The 27,854-nt window shown below is 42.5% G+C and overlaps 1 protein-coding gene across 5 annotated transcripts in view; it reads left to right on the top strand.

Annotated features, from left to right (window-relative positions):
• LOC102935944 (phospholysine phosphohistidine inorganic pyrophosphate phosphatase) overlaps nucleotides 1–27,854 on the top strand; it is a 163,676-nt gene that overhangs the window by 40,834 nt on the left and 94,988 nt on the right. For 4 of the 5 annotated variants that reach the window (XM_007053055.4, XM_043551600.1, XM_027819804.3 and 1 more), the window contains exon 6: nucleotides 9,727–9,818. In XM_007053055.4, the coding sequence (XP_007053117.1) occupies nucleotides 9,727–9,818 (92 nt within the window). Of the gene's footprint in view, nucleotides 1–9,726; nucleotides 9,819–12,936; nucleotides 13,117–27,854 lie in introns of those variants that run through there. The other variant, XM_043551601.1, reaches the window with a different exon arrangement.

Raw genomic sequence — 27,854 nt, 5'->3', positions numbered from 1 at the left:
CCTGGGGATTACAGTGGATGATAAGCTGGATATGAGTCAACAGTGTGCCCTTGTTGCCAAGAAGGCATAATGGGCTGCATTAGTAAAAGCATTGCCAGCAGATCAAGGGAAGTGATTATACCCCTCTATTTGACACTGGTGAGGCCACATCTGGAGTATGGTGTCCAGTTTTGGGCCCCCCGCTACAGAAGGGATGTGGAAAAATTGGAGAGAGTCCAGCGGATGGCAGCGAATATGATTAGGGGGCTGGAGCACATGACTTATGAGGAAAGGCTGAGGGAACTGGGCTTATTTAGTTGGCAGAAGAGAAGAGTGGGGGCGGGGGGATTTGATAGCAGCCTTCAACTACCTGAAGGGGGGTTCCAAAGAGGATGGAGCTAGGCTCTTCTCAGTGGTGGTAGATGACAGAACAAGAAGCAGTGGTCTCAAGTTGCAGTGTGGGAGGTCTAGGTTGGATATTAGGAAAAACTATTTCATTAGGAGGGTGGTGAAGCACTGGAATGGGTTCCCTAGGGAGGTGGTGGAATCTCCATCCTTAGAGGTTTTTAAGACCCGGCTTGACAAAGCCCTGGCTGGGATGATTTAGTTGGTGTTGGTCCTGATTTGAGCACGGGGTTGCACTAGATGACCTTCTAATAACCCCAGTTATACATACAATGTGATGGCGGCTAATTTAGCTACAACTAATCGGGAGAAAGATCTTGGAGTCATCATAGATAATTCTCTGAAGACGTCCACACAGTGTGCAGTGGCAGTCAAAAAAGCAAACGGGATGTTAGGAATCATTAAAAAAGGGATAGAGAGTAAGACGGAGAATATTTTATTGCCCTTATATAAATCCATGGTACGCCCACATCTTGAATACTGCGTACAGATGTGGTCCCCTCATCTCAAAAAAGATATATTGGCATTAGAAAAGGTTCAGAAAAGGGCAACTAAAATGATTAGGGGTTTGGAACGTGTCCCATATGAGGAGAGATTAAAGCGGCTAGGACTTTTCAGCTTGGAAAAGAGGAGACTAAGGTGGGATATGATAGAGGTATATAAAATCATGAGTGGTGTGGAGAAAGTGAATAAGGAAAAGTTATTTACTTGTTCCCATAATATAAGAACTAGGGGCCACCAAATGAAATTAATGGGAAACAAATAAAAGGAAGTTCTTCTTCACTCAGCGCACAGTCAACCTGTGGAACTCCTTGCCTGAGGAGGTTGTGAAAGCTAGGACTATAACAGGGTTTAAAAGAGAACTGGATAAATTCATGAAGGTTAAGTCCATTAATGGCTATTAGCCAGGATGGGTAAGGAATGGTGTCCCTAGCCTCTGTTTGTCAGAGGGTGGAGATGGATGGCAGGAGAGAGATCACTAGGTCATTACCTGTTAGGTTCACTCCCTCTGGGGCACCTGGCATTGACCACTGTCGGTAGACAGGATTCTGGGCTGGATGGACCTTTGGTCTGACCCAGTATGGCCATTCTTATGTTCTTATGAGGTCTCTTCCAACCCTAATCTTCTATGATTCAACCGGGAGGATGGACAAGAGTTCAACTGGTGCCTTGACCCCTTCACCTTTGTAGTCACTGCTGATCTCCTCAGGGTTGCCTGACAGGATCATTAGTATCCATGTGGCTGAGGAGCATAGGGTAGTGATCAGAGAGCCTCGGCAACCTTTCCATAACATCTCTGACATGGGCCCCAGGCAGGCAACACATTTCTCTGGTCATCATGTCAGGTCAGCAGATGGGTGTCTCCATGCCTCTCAGAAGAGAGTCTCTGACCTCCAGCACCTTACGCTGCCTCCTCTTGGGTGCAATGGCCATGAGCCTTCCACCTTTGGGGTAGGTAGGTCCTCCTCAGTCACTGGGGTCTGCTCCTCAACTTCCTGTTACCAGTACAGCATACTCGTTTGTCACCACAATAGACAGTGGACTTGGGTGGGGGGTGGAGCACTGTCTAATGCCAATGTGGCCAGCAGCCAGTCTCTTCCCTTTAAAACAGCCATTCCTCCTTCCTCCTCTGGTGCTGCTGTAGTCCTCTATAGACAGGTAACGTCCTCTGTCCCAGATGTATACATGTACGTTCTGTTGATGAGATCCTCATGCTCCTGGATGCTACGCAGATGAAGCATCTCCTCCTGCAGCTCTCTTACCTGCTTCCTAAGGGAAACACCTCTCATATCAGGTGATTCCCTCAGCCTGGGTTTCATCAGCAGGGACATGCAGGCCTCATTCGCAGCAAGTCAAGACCAGGGCCTGGGTAGACGCCTCCACGTTGCGTGTGTCTATATAGAGTGTTTTTTATATATTCAATATATATATTGTGTATGTGTTTTTATATATAAAAAGTGTGTGTGTGTGTGTGTATTAAATAACTGAAAGAAATTATATTATAGGCAGAGCTGGTAGTGCTACCTATAGTTTAAGTTACTTGACACTTTTCACTGCAGAAAAATAGTATGTAGGCTGAAGAATAGGTTGTACCATAATGCATACGCACAAGGGGGCCAAATCAAAGTTATTTGCGTAGCATTAATTCTGGCATTTCCTAACTAGACTTTGCAAGTGTAAGAGTGAGAGAGAGAGAGAGTGTGTGTGTGTGTGTGTGTACACATATAAAAGTACAGTGTTCTTACAATACAATTGGTTCCCTAATGATCTGTTATATAATGTTTTTCTCTCTCTCCTAAATGTGCTGTATGTCTATACCTATGACTGCAAAATAAGGAGCAGTTTAATTGCTTCTACCATTATAAAATACTCAGTAATAATTTATTCCATTTCTGAAATCCATTTAAACGTCAAATGAGCAGTAGCACACAATCGTTAAATAATTTTAGACGAATTGTGTTTTATAAAATATATTACAATTTTCTATTACCTTATTTTTAATGAAAAAATATCTTTTTTTTTATAATGCTATCTCACTACAGTAATGGTAGGCTGTGTCAATGTTTAAAATTCTCAGGCTGCTTTAATCAATAATCACCAGTCATTTCCCTTGATGACTGCTTCTTACTGAGACCCTGACTTTGCCTTCTACTGCTGAGATGTTTTCAACTTGCACTTCGAGTAGAAGGAACTCCCTGAAGTCCAGTTTTCATTGTAATCTTTCCTCAGTGGCATAAAAATAACAGATTGATGGTATTACTTCAGTAGATTGGAAATGTAAATCTCTAAGAGGTAGCCAGAGCCTTCTTATGGTTCAGTAATATGGCAAAGAATAACACATCTTATAGGTTATTGAAATACGTAATTCAAATGTTTTAAGGCTGATGAAACTATGGATGATTTTGACAAATTTACAATAAAACCTAAATAATGTTAAGGTTCCAGAAATATTATATTATCACAAAAAGTTCTGTCTATAGCAGATTTTCTTGTTTTAATGGGAATTATGGCATGTCATACCAGAGTACATAAACTACAGGTAGCTAACAAAATCTGATTCTGTTACCTGCAAACCCCGGAGTTAGTGATGCATAAAACCCAGTGAGGTCACTCCAAGAGTGGTAGAAGGTGTCTACTTCTGTGGTTGTACTTTCTGCATTTATTTGGGATGGGATCGCCCCTCTGGGGTTTAGGAGAGATTTGTAATGGCACAAATAGGAGTTAGGCGCTCAACTTCCATTGAAAGATCAATTCAAATATAACTGCCCATTAGGCGTTTGGAAAACTGCCCCAGTGTCCCAGCGTATTTGTCTCTATCTTATCTGCCTTATTGTACAATATCTTGCAGGTCAGAATTCACATTTGATGCCCTTTGCATGTTTGGTTGCTCACCAAGTAGGGGTCCCAGATATACACATCATTTTAAAGTGAATTGGAATCTCAAAGCCTAGATGATTATCAGGCTGAGGGGAAAGAGGAGAAAAGTAAATACAAGAAGTTTCTCTTATAAAGGATTTTAATACATTAGTTAAGATTTTGCATATAGACTTCTATTGCTGCACATCCCAGTCATATTTAACATGATTATGGCTATTAAGCCTGTAGAAAAAATCTGCTTATGCAAAAATACTTTTTATTCTTGGAGGTTACACTGTATGAAAATTCTATTAAAGTTAGCATAGATATTTCGGTGGCATCTTATCCATTTACTTTCTCCATGCACTTCACTTCACTTCAAAGTACAGCATGTGAGCTTGGCTTAAGTGTAAAAAAACACAAAGTTATTATTTTGTTTAGCATAGATGTTTTGGCTGTGTCATTCATCTTCTTAATCTGTAATTTCTTCTCCTTCAAAATTAGTGTGTGAGTTTGTTTGTGTGTGTGTGTATATAGTTCCAGGTCGGCAACCCTGGCTAAACTCCACTATTCACAGAACAGGTACAGTAAGAGAAAGTTTCCACATACTGCCCTACCAGTGCTCCATAAGCTTACTAGCACGGACTACTTTTGGGGGTGAGAAGATGGTTCAGTCCACATGTGTTCAGACTGCCAACAAGATTTCCAATTGTAGCGGTGATATCTATGATATGGCCATATATCCACTAGGGATTATTTTGTGGCTGTCAGATGTCATTGATCAGCCATTTCACAGTAACTGTTTTCTCATCACTACTGATTGGGGTTGGATTTGAACCAGCATCCTGGAGATAAAGGGCTATTTTAAAAATATATAATGACCAATTTCCCTGAGCCATCCAGCGCTCCCGTAAAGTGTAATTTTTAGAGAATATGCATTCTTTCAAGAAATATATATAAACCCTCTTTCATTGCTTCCATTTTATAGGATGTAGAAAAATATATATTACAACTCCTTCCAATTTTTGATATATCCAGTTAATATTGTCATGGTTTCCTGACAGCCTTAGTACATTTTGTCTTTTTTGGTAAATTTTTAGTTGAATTTTAAAAAGAAATAACTTCCACATGCTCATTGAACAGACTAATCACCTGTGTTCCCTCTGTAAAATGTGATCATAAGTGGGGATCTTTTAATTCTTGCTTTCAGTGGGTGTGTGACCTTTCAGTTCTCTCTCTTTCTCTCTCTCTCTCTCACCATATTACAGTCAGAGAGGAAGTTAAACCTAGGTTTGACAGGTAGAGTTTTTTTATTTCCCTTGACAGTGCACCTCTTGACCTCTATCTTCTTGCCAATGATTTTTTTAAATCCTAAATGATTTGGGAATAATTGCTCCTCCTTTAGTGATTATTGCCCTTCACCGATAGTAAATCTATGAAATCCCCCGAGGTTGGAGTACATTTTTGTATGCGTATGCCACAAGCTGGCCTGGATAGGCATCAGTGCTCTTTTGCAGCTGCACTTTCTGAGCTGACTGTCTTCTTGCATGAAAACTTGCCTATGCAGAATATAACACACCACTGGTGAGCAGCCTTCTCAGCTACTCACAAGTGCTCAGATCCCTCAGAAACCCATCTTCATGGTTTCCCTTTTTCAAAGGAAATCCCCTTTTAGGGTTTTAGAACTGGAGTGAAGACCCATTTCCTTAAGAATTCATGTCCTCTTAGAGTATGTCTATACTGCTGCAATTAAACACCTGCAGGTGGCCTGTGCCAGCTGACTGGTGTTCAGGCAAAGGGGCTGTTTAATTGCAATATAGAAGTTCAGGCTTGGGCGGGAGTCCGGGCTCTAGGTCCAGGATCCTGTGAGGTGGGAGGGCACCAGGGCTTGGGCTGCAGCCCAACTCCGAATGTCTACACTGCAATTAAACAGTCCCTTAGCCTCAGCCCCTTAGCCTGAGTCAGCTGACATGGGCCAGCCACGGGTGTCTAATTGCAGTGTAGATATACCCTTACAGTCCCCAAAACCAAGGCCACATGGGCCCCTGCCCTTGTGGAAGGCAGCTCTGCAGTGAATCTGAGGACGGTCATGCCTGCAATAGAGTCCTGCTGACATACAGGAGACGAGAAACTCATTCATATTATCTCCCTGCAGCCTCCACTGACTCTCCATGGATTCTGCCCCCTTTCCCATACAGGAGTCAGGGAGGCACCAGTAGCCATGGAGAGCTGCCTGAAGGGAGGGGGAGGAGTTTGATGATGAGGGGGCTAATTTCGAAGCTACTGAAGCCGATGCTTGTGGGTGAGAGATGACTGGAGGGAAAGCAAGAGGCTCTGCTCCTGCCCCTTTTCCCAATGCCTGTGGAGCTCTGTGTGTGTGTGTGAGGGCTAATGGCCCCCATTGTCAGCTGCTAGCATTGTGAAGCTCTGGTGCTAGATCAGGAAGAAGGTGGCTATTTGGCTGCCTTGCTATTTCCCAGCTTGCACTCCTTCGGGGAATCCCTGTTTGCTTCACATTGAAATATCAAGGGAGGCGCTGCCTCCTTCCTCACTCCAGTCCCCAGTGCTCCCTGTTGTCGAGAAATTGGAGAGAATGCAGAAAATAGCCACAAAAGTGGTGTGAGGGCTGAACAAAATGCCCGTACAGTGAGAGACTTAAACCGCTCAATCTGTTTAGCTTATCAAAAAGAAGATTGAGAGGTGCCTTGATCACAGTATACAAGTACCTTCATGGGCAGAAAACACCAGGTACTAGAGGGCTCATCAACCTAGCCGAGAAAGGCATCACAAGAGCCAGTGGCTGGAAGCTGAAACCAGGCAAATTCAAATTAGAAATCAGGCACAAGTTTTTAACTGTCACGTGTAGTGAAAGTGATTAAACCGTTGGAATAAACTACTAAGAGAAAGGATGGATTCTTCATCTCTTAAAACTGGATGCCTTTCTGGAAGACATGCTTTAGTCAAACATAAGTTACTGGGCTCAGTGCAGGAGTAAGTGGGTGAAACTTAATGGCGTGGGGTGTACATATAAGAGATTGGGTTAGTTGATCTGCTGGCCCTGTCTGGCCTTAAACTCTTTGAAACAATGAGGCAGACACAGAATAGCTCCATGAATGCTACAAATTGAAAATTTTAATAGTTATAAGGTATGGTGACGGAGGGCCAGAGCATGTCATCTCTTCTGTCCTTAAATTCTGTGAATCTATGGAAATGGTTCATTCCCTCCCCAGCATCAGACCCAACACACTATGGCAACCAAATTTTCTGTTACTTCAGTTTGTGAGTCTTCATTTGTGCTCTATCTAAACAGCAGCGGCGGGGGCTGTGATAACAGTGTGACTGTATAGAGCAAAGGCTCTTAAATTTGGCCCTCATTATGGGAACACTTGATGCGCATGCTGCTATGTGGCTGCATCGTATATGAAAAAGATGTGTTTCAAGGACCAGGCTAGGAAAGAAGAGGTTTTAATATTAGCTAGAAATGGTAACTGGAATGATGCCTAAAATAGAAAGATTCTGTATGTTATTTTAATAAAGCTGTTGCACGCCACACATACAAACACACAGAAACAAATCAGAATTCCCCTTAGAATATGGTTACTAGAGAAGCCAACCCCCATTTGTGGTGTATGTGACTCATTCCCATGACCTCTCTGACAATGGCCTATTTATCCGCCCAAGTCAGATGGAAAAATGCTAGGCTGGTTTTCTGTGCATGCTCAGTGGAGTCCCCTTGATGCTATTCTTGGCAACACCATTGCCATCTAAGGCAATTCTGGTCCAGTTACAAATGTGCCTTTTAACCTACAAAGGCCCGTAGGTGGAACATAGACCTGTAATGAGGGACACAAGAAAAAATGTAGGGCAGAGCGCTTAAAATGTGAGACCAATTTATATAATATAAAAATAAATACTGTGTGTAACCCCCGTGTAACAAGTCTATATTTCTACTGTGTCAATGTTAGAATAATTGAGATAGCAAGTTTAATGTGGAAGAGAAGTAAATTTCGGCAAAAAATGAGTAATGAGAGAGAGTTGTGAGGTATAATTATTGTGGAAGCCTGGTAGCACTTTAGGTAAGGTTGCAAGTTAAGCAGCTACTGTAGCAAACTTGCAGCTAAGATAGTTTGGTCATGTAACTAGTTAATACATTTTCAAACACAACTAGCTCTGTCTATAGTAGGTGCATAGTCATGTTTGAAAAATGGGAGCTAAAACCTGTTGTTTGACATGTTTTTGAACAAGATGTATTTTCCCAGTCTACCCTATAATGCACTTTGTAGCCCTCTAATGTAAACTGCCTTCGTTTATCTTGGGTGCAGTCCAGAATTTATTGAGAGATTTGGATGAGGAAAGAATGCTGAGTCATAATTTGGGGCTGAACTTTTCTGTGATTGCTCAGAGGTTATTTTTTTCTTTTTGGGGTATGGGGGAAGTTTGAGATAAAGCAGTCAGCCATTTTTAAATCCAAAGGAGGGGAAGGCAGGGTGACAGCAAAGACTTGAAACTTGTCACTTATGACTCTAGTTTGGTTTGAAACAAATGGATTTTGATTTAACAAAGATATCACCATATGAAAACTGTGTGTATTGAGCATGCACAGTGATGGGGCAAGGCCAGATGGCTATAGAAAAGTAGTGGGAGATAGATATATTAGCTCCAGGCTAAACAAATCCCTGGTACCAGGATAAGTGAAATGGCAGCTGCTCCAGGTCAATTAAGACACCTTGGGCCAATTAAGAACTTTCCAGAAGGCAGGGAGAATGCTAGGTTGATTGGGACACCTGAAGCCAATCAGGGGCTGGCTGACATTAGTTGAAAGCCTCCCAGTCAGTCAGGTGGGTGTGCATGGCAGGAGCTGTAGGAGGAAGTTGTGCTGTTGGAGAGACTGAGTAGCACACACCATATCAGGCACAAGGAAGGAGGCCCTGAGGTAAGGGTGAAGTGGAGCTTGAGGAAGTGAGGGTTGCTGTGTGGGGGAAGTAGCCCAGGGAATTGTACATGTCATGTTTCTAAAAGGTCAGCTACCATAGCTGATACTAATAGGGTCCCTGGGCTGGAGCCCAGAGTAGAGGGTGGGCCCAGGCTCCCCCCCCCACCTTTGCCCCCTGATTAATCACTGAGACTGGGAGACAACAGAGACTGTGCAAGGACAGATAACTTCTCCTCACCTCCCTCACTGGCTTATGATGAAAATGGCTCAGTAGACTGTGACCCTTGTCTCTGGAGAGAGCAGGGTTACGTGGAGGATCACAGTGAGCCTCTGAGGCTAGCGAAATCCGCTAGGAAACGCGGGACTCACGGAGTCAAGGACAGAGTATTGTCACAATACACAGAGACTTTTCTCAGTTAAATTTTGCTTTGTAACCAATGTACTTTAGTTTGCTTATACAGTATTTCACTTTCATAGACAGTAACTGATTTTGATGCGATCATTGCTACACACATGGAAAATGCTATGTATTTTTGCATAACATGACATTGGACTGCATTGTGATGCATGTCTGTCTAAATTTTCATATTTCCCAAGTGTGATTTGAGAATAAATGTTCCCAAGTTATTTTTTTCATAGATTTGCAAACATTTTGATCAGCCTTTATAGTATAACTTCTAAGGAAATGTTTAAAACTTTATATTATCTTAACTGCCATTGCCATAACATAAAAACATGTTTGGTAGGAATGTAGGACTAACTTTATGAATTTCTACATTGTTTTTGTACTGTGCCTAATCATTTTTGACTCTTCTGATTTGATTTCAAATTGTGTGGATATATACTGTTCATAGCCAGCAGAGGTGCAGTGTGAATTATATTCAGTGTAGGATGACTTTTAATCAATATGATGACAATATTATCTTGTTTAATTTGTATGATGGCAGTATTAAACATCAAATCAAGCAGTTTATTATGTCAAGAAAGATGAAGTATGGCAGAAATAAAATTCACTTGACACCAATTTTGTCTGTATTTCATTGCTGTGACAGGCCATCATGATTGGAGACGATATTGTGAATGATGTAGGAGGTGCCCAGCAGTGCGGTATGAGAGCTCTACAAGTACGGACAGGGAAGTACAGGTCAGTGCACATTATACACCTTACACTCCACATGGCTAATCACAGAAAGAGGGAATATGACGGCTGAGTATGATTTGCTGTATTTACGTTTGTCCTCAGGTACAGATTGCTCCAGTATTCTTATGACACCTTGATTTAAAAGGGAAGGAGGAGTTATGGCATTGCACCCAATGCTGTTTCAGAATAGTGCTGCAAAATGAGCATTTATGCCAGATCTGATTTTCAGAGAGGCCTCTACCAGATCTCCTCTGGTGGTTGAATAATTTTGCCATCAGCCTGTGCAACCACTTTTTCAGCACAAACCTCTGCTTACACTATTGTTAGATTCTGGCAGGCATTAGAATTTCAACAAGCAAAAACCCTTTGGACAAAATTGTGTGCACAAGTGGAAGCTGGGACCTGGAGATCAGACCCACAGTAATTGATTATTTTTTAAAAAAATTCCTTTCTAGCACACAGATTATTGATAAAACTTGTTTGTGTGTGAGCAAATGAGTCATCTGTGATACAACAGCTCTTGTTTCTTTGATAAAGTCTGCCTTATGCTTGTTGTATGTGAAAATGTTTGATGGGCTGTGTAAATTACTCTACGCTTGTTTTTGATATTCTCAAATTGCACCATTGTTACTAAAGACGAGGACCCCCTGTCTGCTTGGCTGAATTCCACCACGAGTAATCCAAGTGCAAAATTTAAGGGGCCAATCCTGCTAGCTGCTGAGTTCCTTGTGCAAGATGCTGAGAGCCCTCAACTTTCAGTGAGGCCAACATCACAAAATCCGACCTAATATTAGCTCTTTTGTATTTTTTGGCAAGTTTCTGGGTATTTCAAGTCTACCCTGTCCAAGGTGCTATTGCAATCACAGGGCACCTCCATATGTGTGTCCATATCTCTAGGCATTTATACCACATGCATCACTGAGGCATTTGGGATATGGTGGATATTCTCTCATTGAGTACCCTTTCTGCCCACTGGTCGATGAGGGCAGGCTTTTACAAATGGATCAAACTCAATTTTATGGGTATTTTCTTCTGACTGTATTTTCTTCTGCTAGGCCCACCTGTGTATCTGGGCTAGGCTCCCTTTCCCTCTCTGGATGATCTAAGAAGTCCTATCTGTTACATATCCAAAAGTACGCTCAATCTGGAAATGCTGATGCAGTAAAATGAGTGATTGTTAGTGCAGGGATCTTGATAATGTTCTTTCTTCCAGAGATAAGTAAGCAGGATGGACAGATGAGCTAGGACCCCTATGAAGTTAGTTTTCAAGGGAGCATGTCCCTCAGTCTCCACTTGATTTGGATTAGCAAAGACACAGACCTTTGAAGCCAAAATAGTACATGCTCTCCCAATTCTTATGACAATCTGTGAGAAATGAGTAATTTTAAGGTGTCTGTAGCTAGAAGCAGGTACAGTGTATTTTTGTACTCACGTTTTTAAGCATTAGTAAATAAAATCTCAAAATCAATTATCTGTCTATTTCTATAAATCTCTGTATTAACATTTTTTTGTTTTGCATGACTGGGGTTATTGATCCCATTAATTTCCGTAGGGGAGTTTTTCAAAGGGACTTGTTCTTAACAGCTCATCTCTCATTGATATTGATGGAGATCAGCATGCACCACTTTGAAAATCTACATCTTAATGTCACACAATCAGTTTAGGGGTTTTGTTTCCTGAAAAGAGAAATAAATTAGGATTGAAAAGTGCTGAGAACTTCAAGGGTGCTCAGCACCCCACAGGAGACCATGGAATACAGTCTTTTGGATAGCTGAAAATAAGAGTGGGAATGTTGTTTTTTCACATCAGAAAGATATTTGTTTCTATGAACTATGATCCACATAAATACCAGCTAGAGAAGAATGATCAATTGCTCTGGATAGAAGAGAATGTTTCCCTCTGTCCTTATTTAAATTTCACATTCAAATATGTGTTTGCTGCTATCCAAAATCATATACCATTATGTGGGTATGAAAAATAGTGGCATCCCATTGTGAATTGAACACCTGGTGCAATTCCAATTGCTGTGTGTAGCAACCACCAATAAAATCAAACAATATGTCTTGTATACAAATAGAGACTAGAGACACTGGTTTATTAAGAACTACTATTTTAATTTACATGGAAAATAAATAAGAACACAATAGGAAACATCACAAAAAACAAATATCAAATGAAAACTGATAGGCAAGAAATTTGAAAAATAAAAGAAGAGCAAAATTATTCTGTGGTTGATTTAAAGACTAATTCCTAATACAGATTAAAAACTGATGGTGTGACATTATGCCTGGATTCCATAATTGCACATAGATATATCTTTTGCACACAGACCTGTGTGCTATGCTCAAGTACCTCTGGGTGGCACCATTAGTACATATACTTGATGTGACTAACAGCCTTTCCATGAAAGCTAAAACTAATTTTGCAAAATCAGCATACACCACGAATGCTCCACTAGGATGTTATAGTGCAGATGCTGGGTGTCAGCACAGTTCACTTTCTGGAAATTTCACCCATGAAAATTTTGCAACTCACCAAACTTGAGTTCATTGTGGATGTCAGATAACTCCCTTTATGCCTGCGGACCAGAAGCAGCTTTCTCCCATTTGAGCCAGGAGGTTGCTGGCTGCCCAAAACAAAATGGAGGCAGAGTCAGGCCCAAAAGCTTGTGTTCCGTGGGATAAAGAGCAAATGAGAGGAATTCTGGATGGGAACTGTTCCAGTCGTGTTTCCCAACATACCGATGAATAAATGGGGATTAGACTGTTCTCGCAAGTTACCATATATATGGCAGTTTACTCTAGCATTCTGTAAGCTGAGCATTTCCACTGTAGATCTGTGGCACTGTATGCTTACCCCTGAAGCACAGACATTCTGATCTCAGTTACACTGATTTCAGGGCACCTGCACTTATTTCAGTAGGGTCATTCTGATTTACACTGGAGTACTGGAGATCAGACTCAGTCCTAAGTAATCCAGTTCTGCCTTCAGTAATGTGTGCAGTTCTGTTGAATCCAAAAGGAGTTATGTCATCATGTGTAAATGTAGGCAGGGCTGATCCAGTGTTACCACATATCACCATATTGAACTTTATAAACTTTTTTTTTTTTTTTTACTCTAGAGGCAACAAATGATCCTAGGGCTTAGTTTATTGAAGGAGCTATGCTATTTACCCACAGCTGTGATAAACCCTGATATCGGAACATCCTTTTTGTCAAATCACCTACATAAAAGTTTAAATACTGAAAAAATTGAAAACCCCACATCATCATCATCATGTTCATATTACGCCTCTGGCGTTTAGGGCAGTGACGAAGCTCCTCCACTCCTGTCTGTTTCTGGAAGGTCTTTCAATGGTTCCCCAGCTGTGCCCCAGGTTTTTCAGCTCGGCTTCCACAGCTCTTCGCCATGTTGTTTTTGGGCAGCCTCATTTTTGCTTGCCTTCAGGTGTCCATCTTATTGCTACTCTGGTGATGGAATCAGTTTCCATCCGAAGCACGTGACTGATCCATCTCCAGTGTCTCCTGGCAATGATAGTTCTCAGATCCTCTTGGGTGCACTGTGTCAATAGATCTTGGTTTGAGATTGTTCTGGGCCAAAAGATACAGAGGATTTTTCTGAGGCAGGTTGTATAGAATGAAGATAGTTTGAACATGTCATACTTTCTCATTCCCCAGCATTCTGCACTATAAAGTAGTGTTGAAAGTATGCAGCTCTGATAAATCTTGAGTTTGGTTTTGGTGTTGTATTTTGATGATTTCCAGGCTGCATTTAAGCTCCTGAAGGTTTTCCTGGCTTTATTGATTTTGTTCTGGATGTCCTGGCTTGTTCCACCATCCTGGCTGATGGTGCTGCCCAAGTATGTGAATGTTTCTGCATTGGTGAGAACATAATTCTCTATCCATACTGGTGATGGTGAGGCAATATTAATGGTCATGATATCTGTCTTATTGCGATTGATTTTCAGTCCAATTTGCTGGCTGAATGTGTTGAGTCGAGTTGTTGTTTTTTTTTGTATATGGTTTTGGGTATGTGATGAGCGACATCATCTGCGAAGTCCAGGTCTTCAAGGGATGAGAAGAGTGTCCATTTAATGCCTCTTGGCATATCTTCTGTTGTACGCCACTGTGACATTGCACTCCATATGCTTTATGTAAATATACTTCTGAATATGACATAACTGGAATATGCTTTACACCCTTGTATGGTGTCATTTGTTAGTCTCTAAGGTGCCACAAGTACTCCTTTTCTTTTTGCGAATACAGACGAACACGGCTGCTACTCTGAAACCTGTCATTAGAAATCTTGTAATCTACTAAGTGTGTTCATCCTGTTTGTTTGCATGTATTATTTCTATATCTGGAGTTAGGAGAACAAGATATAAACTTGTATCACTGATGTAAACATATTAAGTGGAGGCCATTAAGGTTGCACCAGAAACAATCAGTTGTAAATGGCCTTAGTTACTTGAAAGCCTTCCTGTGTATGTGTGGGCCAGCCCATAGGGAATGGAGACTAGGGGTCTTACAGTGACATGTGACCATGTCCCCTGATAATGAAATCCATCTTAAATCTGGTAGTTTTCCATTTAGAAGAAGGGGTGAGGACCCAGAGAGAAGAAAGATTCCTGCCTTGTGACAAAGCTATGAAAGGGGGTGGAGCAGGACAAAAGGGACTGCCAGTCATGAGAAAACCGCTGCTTACCACCTGAGATGTCTGCTGGATCTAACAAAGACTGTACCAGGGGAAAGGATTGGGCCCAGACTAGGAAGGAGTCTAGTCTGTGAAAGAAGCTTATTGGAACATCTTTGAGGGTTAGATATTACCTGTAATCAGTTTCTTAATGTATTAGGTTTAGACTTGCGTGTTTTGTTTTATTTTGCTTTGTGACTTACTTTGTTCTGGCTGTTATTACTTGAAATCACTTAAATCCTACTTTTTATACTTAATATCACTTTTGTTTATTAATAAACACAGAGTAAGTGATTAATACCTGGGGGGAGCAAACAGCTGTGTATATCTCTCTATCAATGATATAGAGGGCGAATAATTAACGAATTTACCCCGTATAAGCTTTATACAGAGTAAAATGGATTTATTTGGGGTTTGGATCCCATTGGGGTCTGGGTGCTGGAGACAGGTAACCTGCTGAGCTGTTTTTAGTTAAAGTCTGTGGCTTTGGGAGTGTGGCCCAGACCCTGGGTCTGCGTTGCAGCAGGCTAACATGTCTGGCTCCACAAGGCAGGGTTCTGGAGTCCCAAGCTGGGAAAATGGGTTCAGAGGTAATTTCAGCAAATCAGGTGACAGTCCCAAGGGGATCTCTGTGACCAAACCTGTCACAGCTGCATTACCCAGTCGATGACAATGTTGAAGAGGATTGCAGACATGACACACCCCTGACATACTCCTGTTTTGACTTCAAAACTGAGCTCACTGTGATCAACACCGCATGTATAGTTGAAATAGAAGCTTTTGATGACACTGATTATATGGAAAGGAATTCCGTATGCCTGCAGAATGCGCCATAGTCTGGTCCTGTGAATACTATCACAAGCCTTCTCAAAGTCTATGAAATTTATGTAGAGTTGCCATTGCCATTCTAAGCACTGTTCTATTATGTTTCGTAGAGTGAAGATCTGCTCTGTGCATCCACGCCCTTTCCGAAACACAGCTTGCTCTTTTCTGAAAATGCTATCAACTGCCTCTGATACACACTGGACTCTGATCTTACACAATACTTTGCTTGGCACAGATAGAAGTGTGATACCACACCAGTATCACTCTTACAACCCCACATAGGGACCAGAAAACTGAGTTTCAAACTGAAATTTCATGTTAGTTGGTCTTTCAAAGGGTGAGGTTTGTGCTTTGGTGCTTAGTTACTGTGGTGATGGGTGTCATATCAGAACTTAGATAGAGAAATTGGTTTTGTGGAAGGAATAGAAAAACAGTAGGTGACTCGAGATCCATGGGGATCTTGGGATAATTTTGGAGGCTGAAGGCATCTGTATGGAGGCCTGGTGCTTCCAAGTGTTTGTCTGGGGCTTCTCCCTACTGCATAGCATCACTGCCTTTCCAGGAACTATGCTCCCATGAGGGCTTCAACAGAAGCTGTTCCCAGGGTGAGGTTTAGAGTGAGGAGGGTTACCATGAAAGAATGATGACAGGATCAGCATCATCTTACACAAGGGATGGATGTCATCATAAGTGGCTCTCTCTTGGTTCTGCCCCTGCTGGATCTTCAAAGCTTAAAGTCCTCAGTGTACCTGTGGTGGGGCTTCCTGGGAACAGGGAGACCCACTGTTTCCTCCACTCCTGCATGTTCCACCTCCAGTCAATCTGATCAGCCTCCTCAGTATTAGAACTGACTCTCAAGCTCCAAATGCCGAACTCCTACCCAGTAATCAAACCAGACCCAGAGCAGGTCACTCTGTAAAATGTAACAAATTCTATCTGCAATATTTAGCTGTAATTTCTGTTTCTCAGGTTTGAGGAGAGTGATGATGGGAACGGTCCAGGGTGATGACTGGGAGGAATTCTTTTGAGTTAATGCCAGTCACCATGTTTTCTAAGATGTAGGAGGAAGTTTTGATTGGTTGAGTGGTTCAGTTTTATTCATGTGCCAAGTGATGCTATGATGGGCCCATTGTTATCAGCTGTGAATCCAAAATGTAAAGTGATGGTCCAGTGTTTGCCCTGTCCTGCCAGTGTCATCCCTTCACAGAAGATTTCATCCGTCTGCCCACTTGTGGAAGAATAGAGCTCTCTCTCTGCTATGATCTCTAGCATTTCAGGCAGACAACAGATGAGGCAGGCCCTCACTGCATCTTGCTGCTTTACAGAGTGTATCCACTCCCATTGCATTCTGGGATTTCCTATGGGCCTTCAGAGATTTCTGCCCATCTGAAAATGGGCAAAAGGCTCAAGGGCCAGATGCGTTATTTGGAGACAGATGAAAATGTTTGGAATGCCATTCGGAAGTCTCATATTCGTGTGATTCCTGGTTAATGATATAGGTGGGGAGCAAAGTTTTCTGTGCGGTTCACTTTGGGCTGAATGTAGTGAAGACTTTGCCTGCCGTCCATAGCATGGAGGCTGCAACATGACCACAGAATTCCATTTTGCGGGGGAGGGGGAAACAGCATGGTGGTGTCTGGATTTTCACAGCATGGAAGGCAGATGGTGTACTTATTGAACCTGACCCTCCTTAAGCAGTTTATATGAGCACCCATGTGAAATTTCCATAGCAGAGTCTTTATAGTGAATGTGCATGCAGTGTAATGAGGAACTCATACTCTGTGGAGGAAAATGGATATGTGCTAATTCCACTTGCAGCTAGTTGGCATCGACATCAAACCAGTCTTTCCAAGATAACCATTGATTCTGCAGTGCTGCTTATTATTGTGATTCGTCTTTGTAGAGAGCAAGTTAGAGCAGAGCCAGAAATGTACCCAGAGGCATTTCAAACTCTCTCTCTCTCTCTCTCTCTCTGAATAAAGTCAGAAGCAGCTTTCAGATGTATCAACACGTCAAATGTGCAGGTGATTTGGAGGAATTACTGAGTTGCTTTTTGTTTACAATGATTGCTTTTAAATAGTGGACTCTGGCTGAAATAAACCAAACTACAGGGATTTCTCTGGTTCTGCAGAATATTCACTGTCCTTAAGCTTTTATTATGTATGAAATGTTGTAAACATTTAACTGTTTGGCAGAGGTTTGGGTGAGAATTGCAGTGTAGGAATTTTGCACTGCTGTGGAATGAAGTGTTCACACAAGCTACATTGAAATGGCATCAGTGGGGAAGGAGACTGATGTAGTCCACAAAAACCCAGCTCGTTGTATCATTCAGCTAGGAGTCCTTAAGGTTCCCTCTGGCATTCATCTTTATACCCACCAACGGACTGCTGACAGATGACTGCAGTGTCATTTCCCAAATACAGTACAGTAACTCCTAACTTCAAGTTGTCCCGGTTAACGTTGTTACGTTGCTGATCAGTTAGGGAACATGCTCATTTAAAGTTGTGCAATGCTCCCTTATAACCTTGTTCGGCAGCAGCCTGGTTTGTCCACTGCTTGCAGGAAGAGCAGCCCATTGCAGCTAGTTGGTGGGAGCTCGGAACCAGGCTGGACCAGCAGCCTCCCTATCAGCTCCCTACTCCCCTAAATTCCCTGTGCAGCAGCTGCCCAGCAGGCTATCAATTGCCAGCAGTTCAGCTGTCCCTCTCCCCACTGCCATGTGCTGCTCCTGCCCTCTGCCTTGGAGCTGCTCCTGGGAGCCTCCAGCTTGCCGTGCAGGGGAGGGGGGAAGAGGGAGGCTAATGTCAGGGTGTCCCCCTTCCCCCAACTCCTGCCCCCCGCTTATCCCTTCTCCATATAGAGCAGGGTGGGGACAGGACAGGGCTCAGGAGGGAGAGACCGCAGCTGCTGTCTCAACTTCCTGATCTTTTTAAAGGCAATGTACTTAGAGTCCGGTCAGCATACTTAAAGGGGCAATGCGCATCTCTCTCTCTCTCCCACACACAGGGTGTGTGTCTCTGTCTCTGTCTGCCATGCTGTCTCCCTTCCCTTCATTCGTGCTGCCTTGTAGAGCATGAGGCTACATTAACAACAATGTGTTAACCCTTGAGGGCTCAGCTGAATGCTAGTTCATCATTTAGCAGTAAGGCATTCCCTAGGAATTATCCCACCCTCTTCCACCCGCTGACTTCACCACCTCAACCAAGTTTCACAATCATCGTTGCTGCATACAGTATTAAATTGTTTGTTTAAAACTTATACTCTGTGTGTGTGTATATATATATAAATATAATATAGTTTTTTGTCTGGTGAAAAAAATTTCCCTGGAACCTAACCCCTCCCATTTACATTAATTCTTATGGGGAAATTGAATTTGCTTAACATCGTTTCGCTTAAAGTCACATTTTTCAGGAAGATAACTACAACATTAAGCGAGGAGTTACTGTATAGGACTAATCTGTGCAATACACTGGAAACAAAGTAAGTGTGGTGTGCAGCATTACTCTTGCACTGCAGTTCATTTAACCTTTGTGAGCTAGAGTGCAACACTGGCCATGGAGCTTCAGTCTTGCAGTAACTGATGGTATCGCCATTAATGGAGGTCCTGGAGCATGTACATTATCGAGCACCGTTTTCAAGGGTTCGGGATTGGGCAGCACAGCTTCATTCCAGGTTGAAACTGTCCATTCAGTTCTCAAGGGCTTACCCCCCAGAGCAAATTTAGCTGTTGTAATATTAAACAAAAAATCAGTCAAGCTGGTTTTATTAGATTACTGTCTCCCCCAATATTTTTCCCCTTCTCAATTTCCAAACACTTAGCAGTTCTAGAGGCTTTTTAGTGGTCCCTAGCACCAGAGGATATTAAAAAAGTGATAACAGGCCCACTGTTGCTATAACCACAAGTCTTGTTCACTGAGTCACTGTGTTTACTGACCACAGCCAACCAACCATTAGCGTGCTCTCGTTTTATGGGTTATGATGCAGGGCAGTGGAACCCACTTACAGGAAACAAGTCTATAGAGAAACTCCACTTACAGTGAAGCAGAGAGAAAACACTGAGTCACTACCCACTTGATAATACTTTGTCTGCCATGAGTGCAGGGGACTGGACTAGATGACCTCTCAAGCTCCTTTCCAGTCCTACAATTCTGTGATTTCCGGGCTTGTTGATAAACTTTCAGTCCTCATATAAGGCCTGTTCCAAGCCTCATTGAAATCCATGGAAAGACTCCATGGCCATATCTGTGTAAGGAAAAAAGGTGTATTTTAATACATTAGCTAAAACATGTTAACTAACTGTGTTAAAAAAATAGTGTAGACAAGGTAAATGTAATTTTAACACATGCTGGTTGAGGTAAATCCTTGAATAGTTGACTTGTTAAAACTACATCTTGCCTTGTCTACACTAGGATTTTAACTTGTTAGTTAACATGTGTTAATACACCTTTTTCTTCTAGTGAAGATGAGGCCCCATTTAGATCAGTTCCACAGTGAACTTTCACTCAGTTTACAATGAAATTACACTGATCTAACCCTCTTGGGCTGCAGCCATGTTCACCTATGGGATAGATATTTATTGGTGAGTTCCAAGAGTATTATCCCCTCCCGCTTCTTCCTCAGCTTTGAATGAGCGAAGGAGGAGAAGATGAAAAGGTTGCTACTTAGATATGGGGGTGAGGTGTTGGGGTTGGAGGGAGCAATAAGGAGATCTCTTCAACTCCTGACTTTGCTGCAGTTGCTTTCATTGAGAATGAAAATGGACTTTTCCAGAGCCCCTTCCTCCCACTAGCTTCCAGAGCCCCATGAAACGGCATGTGATAAAGTGAGGACCTGCCTCTACCACTCATGGTGTGGGAGAAGAAATTTCTTCCCCCATCCACCCTCTCCAATTACAATTAGATTTAAGTTTATAATGAAGTGTTTGGTTTCAGGGCAAAATCCCCACTAACTAGCTAACAAACACACAACTTGTGTTAGGTTCGCAGCAGAAGTGAGACGTGAGATTATTATTAATTCATTTGTCCTGTGGTAGCTCTTTGAGACCCTAATGAAGGACTGAGGCCCAGTTGCGTTAGGTGCTGTACATATGTGTTATAAAAAGACAGTCCTACGCCAAAGAGATTCTAATCATATGATGAGACAAGAGACAGAGAGAGATTAACAAATGGGGCATAGCAGGGGAGACAGGGTTGCAATGAAATGATGGTTTTTGGTATAATAAGCAGCAGTCCCTTCACACCCACTCCATAGCTATTGAGCAACTAACTTCTTCTTAGCATCCCCAATTTAATAAATAGTCAGAGTTCAAGGATTTACACCAGGGAACAATGTTCTTCTCATGAATGACAAAGAAGCAAGTGACCGTGTCAGTTTCAGCTCTACCACTCCCCTCCTTCCGCTTCCACATAGGAGCTGTTTAACAAGTGATTATAGCGGGTTTAAAGGCTGCTGTTCCTTCTGCCCAGTGGCTGCTTAACAGTGGGATCAGAGGAGAAAAAAATGACGCCAAAGGTCACTCAGGAAGAACCAATAGGTCGAGGCATGTGAGAGGACAGGGGGCTGACACGCAATGGTTGCATGGAACTAGATTGCTTAAAAACTACCTATTCTGAAAAGCATCCAGCCACAATGATCACTTTGTCTCTGTTCTGTTTTGTTCCAGTACTGTATCCCACCCAAATGTGCCTCTCTAGCATAAACTCTTTCAGGCAGGGGCTAGCTGTTGGATTGGTGCTGTGCTTATATTTTATAGTGCTGTTTTTGCTACTACATAAATAACAATAGAGCCCTTGGGCTACTTTAGATTCCCAAATGTGTGGCCAAACTAGTTTATATTTCTCCCCTCCCTACAAATGCATAATTCATGACATGACAGGAATTCTAGTGGTAGCTGAAATGGAAATGCATAATAAGCAACATTCTGTTCAGTGCTCTCCAAAGTTTCTTAAGGATTGTGTTCATCCCACTGTACAATACACTGTGTAGAAAGAGAGACCCATTGCATCCCCAAAGAATAATCTACTCCAGGCAGCACATTGAGCAGCTTCTCTGCCTCATTATGGATGGGTGAAGGTCTAGCTGCTACCATAACACAAATCTTTCCCTCCTGTGCAAGATTTAGTAATTCAGCCTGATAAGACAATACAGGAAATAGGCCTTTTTTTGATAGAGGTGGGGGAGGTAGCCTTTTCTCAGTGCTAATGTAGTGTTGCAGTAGAAAGATTCCACAGCAAAGTAGTCATCGGGGTTAATCAAACATTACATGGTTTCTCAACTCTTGTCATTTGCAGTGTGCCAAAAATATTAGCTAGCTCAACATTTGACAGCAGTGATGAATGTCATTACCAATAGCTAAATATTTTGTTTCTGTAAAAATGCTAATGAGTGTGTTGAAATGTGCTTCAGAAGTAGCAGCGCAGAGACAGCTGCACAATTGTGGTTTCACTAGAGATTTCCTTTAAGACTCAGGTTCCTGCTCTCTGTGTTTTTCTCTTTCTGTTAAATGTCATATCTGGCTTGTTTGGTTTGTATGATAATTGAGCAATGGCTTTCAGTAAATGGCATAGGGAAGGAGAGGTCTGATTTAGACTTGGATAGTCTGATAAAACCAAAGCGTTTATTTAAAAAAAAAAAGGGGGGGGGGGCTAACTTCATCACTAGTTTAACTCCATTGAAACAAGCAACTCACTAGCTAAAACTTTCATCTTTCTTCTGGTTTATGCTCTTCTTATTTATTTGTGTTACGGTAGCACCTACGAGCCCCAGTTCTGGACCAGAACCCCAGTGTGCTAGGTACTGTACAAACACAGAACAAAAAGATGGTCCCTGCCCCAAACTGCTTACAATCTAAGTAAACCGCTTGCAGTAAAATTCATACAATCTAAAATAATTGGGATGGCTAATTTCAGTTGCTGAATAACATTGAACTTCTCTTCCAGCTGGTGGGCAGATACCACAGTGGGCTTATCTAATGAAGAGAGTCCTCTATCTGGTGACTGGACTTACTTGATTTATATCATGTACATGTATTGCACTTCAGACTCAAATTGGGATCCTAAATTTTTCATAAACATCTCTGTTAGGAGACCCTAAAGGGAGCTTCCATTTGACCAGCCATTATGAGCTATGGTAAGGTAGAAACCATTGGCCTGTTTTACAAACTGTTGTAGCCTGGTAGCATTGATAGGGAGCCCAATATTCAAATGTGGGGGCCTGAGTGAGTCCACCCACATCCAAATTTGGGGTGCCCAAATTGGCACTTAGCCTGCCCAAATGTTGAACTGGGTGCCTTTATTTAGGCACCTATATTTGAAAACTAGGCTCAGTCTTTGAGCCAAAGTCACTGGTGTAACAGAGAGTAAAAGTTGGTTCTGTGTGTGTAAAAGATCCACAGGCAAGGATGATTGACTAATCTTTCATGCTTACTATGAATGAGTGGCCCTGCCAGCAGTCTCTCGCCTCACTTTCCACTCTTGGTTCCTCAGATAAACTCAGTGCAGCTGTGGGAGTATATTAATAGCCCTTTATATGGTATTAATTTATTACCAAAAATCCCACTACCATAAGAATCCCCCCAGCACAGTCCAAACAGTGCATTAGTCCCAACAGTCCAGCACCCAGTACGGCTCCAGCATGTCTCACCCCTCCTCCCCCAGCTCTCATGCTTGACTCTGAGGTCTCTCATCACACCTTGCCTCAGGCCCTCTACCTAGGGTGCTTCTCTATCCTGTTTCCTTCCCAGCTGTGGTTCCAGTTTCCTGGAGACATTAGTGGGCCTACCCCTCCATCATTCCCCAGCCTTCTCGGAGAGCCAGCAGGCGTCTTCCTGTGCCATTCTCAGCCTTCAGCTCTCTGGCTGTGGCTTTCTGGTCAGGGGAAGTGTGATTCCCTTACTGCCTTCAGCTTTCATTTTCTTGCTTGGGCTCCACTGCTCACTAGGAAACTCTCACTGCTTTCCCCTTCAGGGGCATCCCTTCCCTGAAGCTCTCAGCCCAGCTCTACCCTGCTTCTGAGCTCCTGTTCTGGGATCTCTCTTGGGACTCTGTACTCTCATTTGTAACTCCCAGTGGCAGTTTTGCCCTCCTCGTTGCAGCAAACTAAGGAAAACCTGGACCAGGAGCGTTGGGCCCAATTTTATTTAAGGGGACAGCTATCCTGTTACACTGGCAAAGAGCCCCTTCTAAAGCAGAGTTGAGGGTGCTGATTGGGACAAGGGAAGGGGGAATGTTTACATTAAAGCTGCCTCTCCAGTGCCTGGCTTGCGTAACACTTCACGTCCTTTCAAAGACTTTACATCCTTACGCAGAGAGATCAACAGACAGTTAAAAGAACGTTAATAATCGAATGGTGGGATAAGTCTACTGTAACTACCGTGAAATTACAGTCACTTCAGACACCAACACCTCTTTTGCTTGGCATGGCAAGAATGACAAATAATTGGGAGAAATGGGGTTTGTTTGAGGAACAGAGTTCTCCTCCTTCACCTCGCTCCCCGTTTGGTGTAATGCGTTTGATAGGAATTGAAGATAGTCTGCAGCTGACACTCTCTGTTGTGACCCAGGCGCACGTGTTGCACCATAACAATTACAACAATCGGTCATCATGGTTTCCATCCATCGCCAAGCAACCACGTTTGGTTATACCTCAAACCTTGTCCTTTGTGATTTTCCAGAAGATTAGCTAATTCAGAATGTATGGCCAGCACTTTTGAATGAGCTCTTCATGATACTCATTGATAGTCGTCATTTACGTCCAACCCATATGCTTCCCTAAAAAAATCACAGTTGGTTTGTTGACAAATAAAGCAGAGGACTAAGCCCCAGCTGTCTAGACATTACACACGTAGTTACACATTGTAACTGCGTCCAGATTCTCATCTTTAGACATTACCTTCCATTTCACTGACCCTGTGTGTGTTTTTAAAGGGAGGACGAGCTGGGTGAGGTAGTATCTTTTATTGGGTGATAAGAACGGCTGCACTGGGTCAGACCAATGGTCCATCTAGCCCAGTATCCTATCTTCTGACAGTGGCCAATGCCAGGTGCCCCAGAGGGAATGAGCAGAACAGGTAACCATCAAGTGATCCATCCCATCGCCCATTCCCAGCTTCTGGCAAACAGAGGCTAGGAACACCATGCCTGCCCATCCTGGCTAATAGCCATTGATGGACCTATCCTCCATGAATTTATCTAGTTCTTTTTTGAGTCCTATTATAGCCTTGGCCTTCACAACATCCTCTGGCAAGTAGTTCCACAGGTTGACTGTGCGTTGTGTGAAAAAATACTTCCTTTTGTTTGTTTTAAACCTGCTGCCTATTAATTTCATTTGGTGTCCCCTACTTTTTGTGTTATAAGAAGGAGTAAATAACACTTCCTTATTTACTTTCTCCACACCAGTCATGATTTTATAGACCTCTATCATATCCCCCCTTAGTCATCTCTTTTCCAAGCTAAAAAGTCCCAGTCTTATTAATCTCTCCTCATACAGCAGCCGTTCCATACGCCTAATACATTTTGTTTCCCTTTTCTCACCCTTTTCCAAGTCCAATATATCTTTTTTGAGATGGAGCAACCACATCTGCGCACAGTATTCAAGATGTGGGTGTACCATGGATTTATATAGAGGCAATATGATATTTTCTGTCTTATTATCTATTCCTTTCTTAATGATTCCCAACATTTTGTTCACTTTTTTGACTGCTGCTGCACATTGAGTGGATGTTTTCAGAGAACTGTCCACAATGACTGCAAGATCTCTTTCCTGAGTGGTAACAGCTATCATTTTATGTGTATAGTTGGGATTATGTTTTTCAATGTGCATTACTTTGCATTTATCAACATTGAATTTCATCTGCCATTTTGTTGCCCACTCACCAAGTTTTGAGAGATCCTTTGTAGTTCTTCGCAGTCTTCCTGGCACTTAACTATTTTGAGTAGTTTTGTATCATCTGCAAATTTTGCCACTTCACTCTTTGCCCCTTTTCCAGGTCATGTATGAATATGTTGAAAAGGACTGGGCCCTGTACAGACACCTGGGGGACACCACTATTTATCTCTCTCCATTCTGAAAACTGACCATTTATTCCTACCCTTTGTGTCCTATCTTTTAACCAATTATCAATCCATGAAAGATCCTTCCCTCTTATCCCATGACTGCTTACTTTGCTTAAGAGCCTTTGGTGAGGGACCTTGTCAAAGGCTTTCTGAAAATCTAAGTACACTATATCCACTGGATCCCCCTTGTCCACATGCTTGTTGACCCCCTCAAAGAATTCTAGTAGATTGATGAGGCATGATTTCCCTTTACAAAAACCATGTTGACTCTTCCCCAACAAATTATGTTCATCTGTGCATCTGACAATTTTGTTCTTTACTATAGTTCAACCAGTTTGCCTGGTACAGAAGTCAGGCTCACCGGCCTGTAATTGTCAGGCTCACCTCTGGAGCTCTTTTTAAAAAATGGCGTCACATTAGCTGTCCTCTAGTCGTTTGGTACAGAAGCTGATTTAAATTATAAGTTACAGACGACAGTTAGTAGTCCTGCAATTTCACATGTGAGATTCTTCAGAACTCTTGGGTGAATACCATCTGGTCCTGGTGACTTATTACTGTTTAGTTTATCGATTTGTTCTAAAACCTCCTCTAATGACACCTCAATCTGGGACAGTTCCTCAGATTTGTCACCTAAAAACAATGGCTCAGGTTTGGGAATCTCCCTCATCGATGCAAAGAATTCATTCAGTTTCTTCACAATGGCCTTATCATCCTTGAGTGCTCCTTTAGAATCTCGATCGTCCAGTGGCCCCACTGGTTGTTTAGCAGGCTTCCTGCTTCTGATGTACTTAAAAAAAATTTGCTATTACTTTTTGAGTCTTTGGCTAGCTGTTCTTCAACTTCTTTTTTGGCCTTCCTCATTATATTTTTACACTTCTGCCACATTTGCCAGAGTTTATGCTCCTTTCTATTTTCATTAGGATTTAACTTCCACTTTTTAAAGGATGCCTTTTTGCCTCTCACTGCTTCTTTTACTTTGTTGTTTAGCCATGGTGGCTCTTTTTTGGTTCTCTTACTATGTTTTTTAATTTGGGGTGTACATTTAAGTTGAGCTTCTACTATGGTGTCTTTAAAATGTTTCCATGCGGCTTGCAGGGATTTTACTTTTGGTGCTGTACCTTTTAATTTGTTTAACTAACCTCCTCATTTTTGTGTAGTTCCCCTTTCTGAAATTAAATGCTACAGTGTTGGGCTGCTGTGGTGTTTTCCCCACCATAGGGATGTTAAATTTAATTCAATCATGGTCACTATTACCAAGTCGTCCAGCTATATTCACCTCTTGGACCTGATCCTGTGCTCCACTTAGGACTAAATCAATAATTGCCTCTCCTCTTGTGGATTCCAGGACTAGCTTCTCCAAGAAGCAATCATTTAAGGTGTCAAGAAACTTTATCTCTACATCTCTTCCTGAGGTGATATGTATCCAGTCAATATGGGGATAGTTGAAATCCCCCATTATTATTGAGTTTTTTATTTTAACTTCAATTGGTGGGAGAGATGAGCTTTTGAGCTTACACAGAACTTTTACACAATCTAGGTTGTTATGCCTTAAGATGGGTCTAATATTCCTTTGAATAGTGATCCCAGCTGGTAGGTATATTGCTGTGCCAAAATTATTTACAGTGCGTATTGTTTATGTGCTTAACTCTTGGACAGTCTCCTCAGTGTACACATAAGTGGTTATATACCTAAGTTACCTGCCAATGACTATACATCTAAGTTATCTGAAATTGGACTCTTACATTACAGAGTTTTACCCTCTCTCAAGTGAACTGAATTGGTTCTGTTCTTCTTCAAGTCCTTGCTCATGTCCATTCCATTGTAGGTGACTCCCAAGCAGTACCTCCGGAGGCGGGTAGGAGTTTATGGATGTGTTGATTGCAGCACAACTCTGCCAAACCTAGTGTCATCCCTGGCTTGCTGGGTGATGGCATAATGCGTCGTGAAGGTATGTACTGACAACCACATTGTGGTTCTGCAGATGCCCTGGATGGGGACATGAGCCAGGAAAGCGGCTGACGATGCCTGAGCTCTCGTGGAATGAGCAGTTACTATTGGTGGGGGCGTCACCCCCTGGGGGAGGGATAGCTCAGTGGTTTGAGTATTGGCCTGCTAAACCCAAGGTTGTGAGTTCAGTCCTTGAGGGGGCCATTTAGGGATCTGGGGCAAAAATTGGGGATTGGTCCTGCTTTGAGCAGGGGGTTGGACTAGTTGACCTCCTGAGGTCCTTTCCAACCCTGATATTCTATGATTCAATTCGTAGCAGGTACAGATGCAGGTGGTGATCCAGGACAAAATCCCCTGGGACAACACTGGGAGGCCCTTCATTCTGTCAGCCACCGCAATGAAGAGTTGAGTCGATCTGCAGAAAGGCTTAGTACACTACAGGTAGAAAGCCAGGGCACGCCTGACATCTAGGGTATGCAGATGCCTGTCCCCATTGGATGCATGCAGCTTTGGAGAGAACACT

This window comes from Chelonia mydas, chromosome 7 (genome assembly GCF_015237465.2).
Source record: "Chelonia mydas isolate rCheMyd1 chromosome 7, rCheMyd1.pri.v2, whole genome shotgun sequence".
In the NCBI taxonomy this organism is placed as follows: domain Eukaryota; kingdom Metazoa; phylum Chordata; order Testudines; family Cheloniidae; genus Chelonia; species Chelonia mydas.
The sequence above is the reverse complement of the archived record's forward strand: the minus strand, read 5'-3'. Positions and strand labels throughout refer to the sequence as shown.